Raw genomic sequence first — 8,265 nt, 5'->3', positions numbered from 1 at the left:
GTTATTGCTGCTTGAGGTGTTTATATAATTTATTTATGAATAATTTTCATATGGACCTGACGTTCGCTCTATGTCATTTTTAGTTCAAAAAAATTGAGACATTGCATATGCCTCCCCATTCCAATAGAAAAAGTCAATTTAATGACAAATTATCATTTCTGTGACCAATTTATCCTTAAATTTACTTTTTTATAGTACTGTGGAGGCAAATGCAAAGTTTTAGCTTTTTTGGACTAAAAATGACACAAACTCTCAATTTTTTTTGGACAAAAAATGACATGGACGAAAAGAAGGCTGGCGAGGGGGTCCATATGAAAATTACCCTTTTTATATATAAAAGTTAGACTTGAAATATAAGTTTAAGAAGAATTATGTTCGAAATGCAACACCCAGAATAGAGAGGTACCTATCTTATCCTTCTAGGTGATTGACATCAAATAAAGTTTTACATTCTCAATATGGTGGTCGGCTCTACCATATACCATTAGACCGTATGGTCGGACCAAGTCATATAAACAGATGGTCGGACCATCTAAACCTGGGTCAGGTTGGATATCATAGAATGACTATTTTAGTTATTAACAATCCTAAATAATATGTGGACTTGGATTAATTGGTAGGGTTAATAATTGATATGAGTTTAACATATCGGGCAATGCATTGCCATTGGGTTTGAGATAAACCAAATTGGTCAATTGTAGAAGGAGACTAGAGTTTGAAATTTCTATTATAAATAGCTATAATGGGTCCATGGAATCCTTAGGTTCTTTTGTTTCCTTCCTTAGTTAAATAGCAATTGTTGCAAAAAATATGAAAACCACGATCAAGGGTTAATCAAGGAATTTTACAACAAAAATAAAGTATAAGAGGGCCAAGGGCAAGATCGTCCAACAAAGGGGGTTGATCCAACACAAGCATTAATGCTAATACTTCGCTTGCCGAACAACTCTCCGCCTCGCGATTTAGCATATGGCTTCACAACCACAGAAACATGGTGACTTCTTGAACAAGTGTAGAACATTTTTTTGACTATAGAAAATGGTGGTTGATGAACCAAATCAAAATATTCAACTCTCCGACTACCCAAAATGATAAAGAATAAGAGGTAAACCCTATCTAAACTAAAGAGTCGCACAAAGTAGATGTATCTGAATCATTTCCCTCCATTAACGTTATTTAATTAAGCTCTGATCTAGCCAGAGCTCTGTGGTGTTTTAACTACTAACTTAACATTTGGAGGTGGCTTCCCAATTGCTGAGTCGGCTCATATATGACGTTATTTTTCATGAATCCAAGGGCTGAACAATTCTTAGACACATCATAGAGAAAGAGAGATTTTTCAGCAGGGTCCAACAATGGTGGCAGTTTTTGATGGAATGAGTGTAGGTAGAAAATGGGTGAAGGGAGAACCCACTTCAAGAGTTAGAATATAAAGGGTTTAAAAAAGATATTTATATCATTTGGCTTTAATGAGAGTAAGGGTGTCAATTGGTACGGTTTTAGGTGCGATACTAACTTTGAATACCGAAAACCAGAACCGTACCGTACTGAATTTAAATGGTACAGTACGGATTCGGTATTTACAAAAATAGTTTGGTACGTTTCGGTATTAAATCGGTAAGGAAAAACGGTTTAAACACGGTATCTAGTGCGGTACAATTTTGGTACAAATGAACTTATGCCACTTTTGTTATTAGTTCATTAAGTTCCTAATGAAATTGTGATCAACCAATCGATATAATTTGAAATTAACATAGATAAAGCAAATAAATTTAACTAATAGAGACAAAACAAGTAAATCTAAGAAGAGAAGTGAATGTTGAAACAAAAAATTAAAATAAGAAATTAGGGATAGGGAAAAGGTTAAGTGTTTTAATTGTAAAATTACAATTTATATCTCTTAATTTGGTACCGTACCAATTTGGTACGGTTTCGGTACGTACCGACGGTATGAGTACTTAAAACCGGAACCATACTAAGAAATTCGGTTTCGGTATGTACCATACCGAATTTTGAAAGGTACAGTACGGTGCGGTTTTAGACAGCGTTATTCGATACGGTTAAACGGTTTCGGTACCCAATTGACACCTTTAAATGAGAGTAATATGAACATTTAAGACATGAGTTAACAGAATCTTAGATTGAATGTTAAGAATGTGCAATCTATAACTTGGGCACTAAAAGTATACAACGCAGAGTTTAAGTCCTACTCTAAAACGGGATCCAAACTACCGATCCCCAACCCAGAAACCCTTCGATTTCTTATCAAAATCGGTATTTTTCTGAGAAACCGAAACCGATCGATTGAGACGACACCATGAATCGAGCGATCCAGGCCTAGCCCAACCCCGAAGTTATAAGTACTCTCGGGTTGAGAACGGCGTAGAAGAAGCAAGAAGCAAGTAGCAGAACGGCTGTTTCATCCTTTGTCATTGCATAACTTCACAGATTGGAGACGGAAGCTGTAGGCTCTTTTGGAGAGGAAATACGATGAAATCGCAAGATCAGATGCAGGTATTTGTTCAATCCCCAGAACTTCGACTCCCATCTCGTGCCCTAACTGTGAACCCTAATCAGACTTTCCGCCATCTCAAGCTTTCCTTTCTCCCTCCAACCACTCCCTTGCAAACCCTAGAATCCCTATTCTTCTCTTTCAACGGAAAACCCCTTCACGACTCCACCACTCTCTTTGATTCCCGAGTTCTCCCTTTCTCCAATTTGATTCTTCGAATTAAGGTTTCTGGTGGTGGTGGGGATGGCGGTGCAACGGGTGCCGAATCTCGCGATTGCTATCTCAACATGTATGCTACGAAAAAGCCAGATAAAGTGGATCCTAATGAAACTAGGTTATCGCGTTGGACGAATTGCGCTCTCTCTTTCGAGCCCCTAAAGCATCCTTGCGTTATCGATCGCCTTGGAAACGTGTTCAATAAGGAGCCGCTTGTGGAGGCGTTGATAGGGAAAAAGTTACCAAAGGGATTTGGGCATATTAAGGGTTTGAAGGATATGATCCCAATTGAGCTCTCTGCTATTCCTGGGGTTATAGTTGATGATCTCAGCTTCGAGACGAAGTTTCAATGCCCAATTACGGGTCTTGAGTTCAACGGGAAGTACAAGTTCTTTGCGCTGAGGAGCTGCGGCCATGTTGTGAGTGCCAAAGCATTGAAGGAAGTTAAGTCTTCGGCTTGTCTGGTTTGTCACAAAGAATTCTTAGAGTCTGATAAGATCGTAATTAATGGTAGCCCTGAGGAAGTGGCGGCTTTGAGGGAAAGGATGGAAGAAGAGAAGGCGAAGTTGAGAGAGAAGAAGGAGAAGAAGATGAAAAATGGGGAAGTAACTGGGTCTGACACTGCTTGCCTGGAACCTCATCGGTTAAGTGGTACAAAGCATGGTGTTGATGATCAGGCTATAGAGAAGGCTCGGGCTAAGACTGAAGGAAATGGGAAGATTGCTAATGGAGCTGGTGCTGGAAAGGTAACAAATAATGCGCCAGTGAAACGTTTCAAAGCAACTGATATTGCACCACCTAATGCTACCAAGGAAGTTTACGCTTCTATTTTCACCTCCTCGAGGAAATCAAATTTTAAAGAGACGTATAGTTGCAGATCTCTCCCGCTGGGAAGAAATTAATTGATGACTGGATTTGGGATGATGGTGTATTTTATTGTTTTTGCAGCAGTTTCTTGTAATTGACGTATGAAGTTAGCTCTTTGAAGGGGAAATACTGATGTTCTTCCTCTTTAACATCTATGGTTCTGAAGTAACTTTGGTCATGATCAATCACATTCTGTAATTCGACATTTTGTCTTTCCAATTTGATCCTAAATGATGATACTTGTGTCTGTACAATATTTGGGATTTTAGCTAATTATCTTGTATTTATGTTTTATATTTCTGTACTGGATATACTAGAAAAGACCTTGAATTCTCATATTTATATATGAAACATAATAGTACGACATGAGGATATAAAAAAGAGATGGGAATTTTATTTTTCTTGTATACTAAATAAACATACTTCATGTATAAATGATTACACCATTCGTCTACCATTGTTGTTGTTGTAATAGGTTATTGGATATGTTATGCAGTTCTGATGTTAATACTAACTTGAAGGTTATTGACTAATTCAAAACAGTGATTAGTGAAAAGAATAAACTTTTCTAACATCCAAGAGAGGAAACTTATGCCGATCAAGGTGCTTCTCTTTTTTTTTTGTTACGGAGGGCCGGAGGGGCTTTATTAAGCCGGGGTATGGAGATATTAATATGTCTCAGAGAGTCAAACCCACGACATTCTTCACTAAGAGGTGTTGGTTTCAACTAGGGGTGTCAATGGTCGGTTGAGCGGTTTCGGGCTGTTTGGCTGAAAAACCCCCATTTTAAAGATAACGGTTTCTCTTTGGTGGTGGTCGGGTTACTACGGTTTCCTAATATTTGGTCGGTTTGCTATTTTGGACATAAAAATCAATATTGATTTATTTTATTTTTCCTCAACTTCAAATCCTAGTTTCTTACACACAAAGTACAAAAGATAGAGGATGAGACTCCTAGAATCACGATGTGATGCATTAGAATCCGTGCCATTTCCGTGATTGCGTCCGGCTTCGATTTTAAGCTTAATAGTTATCATTAAGACTTTAAATTTTAAAATAATAAAACTAAATGAAATTTGAAAATAAAAAGTTAACAATTAAGATTAAGACTTAGGTTAATAGTTATCAATTAGACTTTAAAATTTTAAAATAATAAAACTAAATAAATTTGAAATTAAAAGCTACGATTAGATTGACTAAAGACTTGAGTTATCAATTAAGATTTAAAATTTTAAAATAATAAAACTAAATAAAATTTGAAATTAAAAGTTTAAAACTTAAAACTTAACCGTTAAATGTGTTAACACTCAACTACTCAAACTCAGTCTCACGTCTCAAACACCAATTCATGGATCATTAATTACATTTAAACAATACCAAAAAAAAATTAATTACATTTTATATTTTAATTTTATTTATGTAAGACTCGGCTGCGGGCCCCCGGGCTGGGCCGGGCCGCCCGCCGTCAGGAGGTCGGTTTGGGCCGGTTCGGGCTATAACAGGCCGGTTCGGTCCGGTTTTAACGGTTTGGGTTGAAAATTGACACCCCTAGTTTCAACCACTAGAACAGCTCTGCGTTGGCATCAAGGTGCTTCTTAGAATCATCCTTTGTCTCAGACAAACTTTGGTGACCTCCCGAAGAGAATAACCGTAATTAAACTTATCACAAGATAGTTAAGGCCTCTATGATTTTCAAGTTGACAACTATCTAGTTAAAGACTTCATAACTCAAGAAGACCCATTTGGCACTCTTAACCATGACTTTTGCTCATTCTTTGGGTCAGTTGGTTAAATAAGTGGAGAAGTGAATAGGTACATTGAGCCCTTCTATGTTCAGATTTTAGGGCAATCAAAAGTCATGTTTCCAGGAGAACATAACGTGGCTTTGCTCTTGCTTAATGGTTGCCAAAGTGAAAGCTTCTTGTACCAACTGAAGCGAGTAACACTAGGATCAGAGTTTCCTAGATCCTAAAAAGCCTATTCTCTGGTTACCAAAAAAGGAGAAAAAATGTTATGCTCTGAGTAAATTAACTTGGATTTACCTGTGTGTCTTAAATTCCTTATAACAAAGTCTGTTTTAGTTGCAGCACTAGTACTAGAAAGGATTTTCCTATCAATGTGAACATCTTTGTGAAGTTGTGATCCAAAGTGATCTAAAAACTGAGGTTACACCAAAAAGTAATAGCAACCAAGGCTCCCATCCAGCCGAAAAAACTCTGTTTTGATGCCCATGTAAGACCTTTGAAAGTTATGACTGGCTGATTTTTTTGGTATGTTTATACAGTGAAAAATTCAGCTGAAACAATTAATTCTTCTTCTGCTATACCTTTTCTTATCTATCCAAAAAAAAAAAAAAGATTGTGCTGGCAGAACTTTTATGATGGCATCTGTGTATGGAGTTCAAGGTTTCAAATGGTATGGAGAGTACAATCATTTGATACAAGATTCCAATTTCCCAGTATTTGGAATTCAACCAATTTTAGGGCTTCTGTTTTTGGGTTTGATTTAAAGATTGTTGCTGTCTAGATGATCTTTCACTGCAATTATCTATGGAAAAACAAATATTATTGATTTTGTTTTTCCAGAAGGTCATGTTCTGAGTAATAAGTAACTTGGCTTCTGGTATTTCTGTATAATTTGACTGACACAATGAGAGCTCTTGCACTTCGTTTATTAACCAACATACACCCGATTTCAATCACTCCAACAGTTGGGATTATCGATTGGTTGTCTTCGAGGATTTTAGATTGCTTGTAAGTCAAGCACCACAAGGGGGGGGGGACTAGGCAAGGGCAAATGAGTGAGCTACCGATCATAAAATAGCTAGAATGGTTCAGTGACCGTTTCTTTCTTCTTCTTCTTCTTCAAATGATGCTTGTTGAGACATAATTGAGACAGCAACCAAACAGATCAAGTGCAACAATAGGAGGGGCAGGGGAGAAGTGCACAAGACATTTCCACAGTATCAAATGTTATGATCATAAGAGGAGCGGCATCTTACATCTTTGCTGGTTTCAAACCAGGTCTTTCGACAGTAGAAGTTTAAGCCTCACAAACATCTCATACCACTTAACATCTCTCTGTACATCTCTCCAACCATGGATGGTAACAAGAAAGAACTATTTATGGAATAGACTAACACTACATACTGCTTATCAAGGCCTTTTGGATGTTCTATTCCTTTCATGAATGAATTTTGTCATATTCCCTATTTCATCTTCAATGCCATCGCCATTTTTTATTACTCCTCAAATTAGATTTTGCTTCTCTTTACCCGGACATCTAGCCTTGATGTGGCCATCTTTGCTTTTTACATGAGCATGTGAGCTGCCATTAAGCGGTGTTTTTGCTGCATCACTTTCAGATATCTCTTCAGTTGTTTTTCTCTTCTTCTTTTCCTGGTTATTTCTTGTCACCACTAGTTCCCAATGACTTGCAGCAGCTTTAGGGGTTTCCGTTTGAACAATTACTTCAGTTCATGTGGGTTGCTTCAGAATCTGATGTTGAAGATGCAAGTCTCAATACTGTTTCTCAATCTAACTGATCCTTTGGAAGTTTTGATTGCATTAATGTTTTGACTTAGCATATAAATTGCGTCCGCATATTCACTATCCAATTTGGGGCTGTTTCTGATATTTGAAGTGCTGAGATTGCCTTAATTAAAAACACCAAAGCCCCGTGGTTCAAGCTATTCAGATTGTTACAACCACCACATTCACTTGTTTCGGAGCTTAAAGCCAAGAACATGAGTTTTGCATCCCTGGAACTGAGGGAGTCTCTGGGGAAGTTGATGTTTACATGCAGAGCTTGTGGAGGTCCTTGGATTTGTAATGCAGGGATTTAAATGGTGAAACTCGAGGACAAGTGGTAACCTCACCAGTGGGATCATTCTCTTAGTGGTTTTTTTAACTTTTCTAAATCAGTTGTCCAAAACCTGCTACCAATTTCTGTAGGTTGATATGGCCGAGAAGGTTTCAGACATATATATCTTACAGTATGACCCGTTTACTCGATCGGAGTCTATATATGTGTGTTTGTATCTTATCTTTGCCTACCACATTATCGAAAGATTTGAGATTTTCGATTAGGGTATTGAGTGAGAGTTCTTGTAACGCTGTTCTTGGCAATTGGTTGTGAGATCTCCTTTTGTTCTTCTTCTGCATAGTGAAAAACTCTTCCTCTTTGCCCGTGGACGTAGCATACTACATCGATATGTAAACCACGTTAAATCTTTGTGTGTTTTTGTTTTGTTTCTATTTTGATTGGCTATTTCGTGGTGTTTGTTTTAACAATCCCAGCAACAGGAAATTTTGAGCAGTAAAAGGGCATTAGCACAGGTTGGCTAAGACTAATGGCAATTAGAACAATAGTCAAAATAAAGTTTCAGCAAGGTAAATGTCTTACTAGGAGGCTTGAAGCAGTACAGGAGAGACATACTTCTTCTCAGGACAAAACTTTTAGCGCACACACACACGTAGGGACTAATGCTCCCCCAGAAGGTGCCATCAGGAATGTTCATTTAGTTCTATGTTGAAATATAACAGCCATATAGAACAAGCCTATGAACAGTTCGTAAACTGAAACAGTTAGCAAGAATTTTTCTATGGCTACAATGCAGTAGATCAGATGCCTAGGGTCATCTGACCAGGTCTGTGGCCTGGGAGATAACA

General features: G+C 37.7%; 1 protein-coding gene across 1 annotated transcript; it reads left to right on the top strand.

Annotated features, from left to right (window-relative positions):
- Positions 1–2,389: 2,389 nt before the first annotated feature.
- Positions 2,390–3,780, top strand: LOC149025381 (RTF2 RING-finger protein). The gene has a single exon (XM_089143116.1). It carries the CDS (start codon positions 2,491–2,493, stop codon positions 3,628–3,630), a length of 1,140 nt encoding a protein of 379 aa, XP_088999242.1. The 5' UTR covers positions 2,390–2,490; the 3' UTR covers positions 3,631–3,780.
- The last annotated feature ends 4,485 nt before the right edge of the window (positions 3,781–8,265 follow it).

The sequence above is a fragment of the Hakea prostrata genome, chromosome 2 (genome assembly GCF_041222555.1).
Source record: "Hakea prostrata isolate BN-2017 chromosome 2, UWA_Hpros_2, whole genome shotgun sequence".
Taxonomy (NCBI): Eukaryota; Viridiplantae; Streptophyta; class Magnoliopsida; order Proteales; family Proteaceae; genus Hakea; species Hakea prostrata.
The sequence above is the reverse complement of the archived record's forward strand: the minus strand, read 5'-3'. Positions and strand labels throughout refer to the sequence as shown.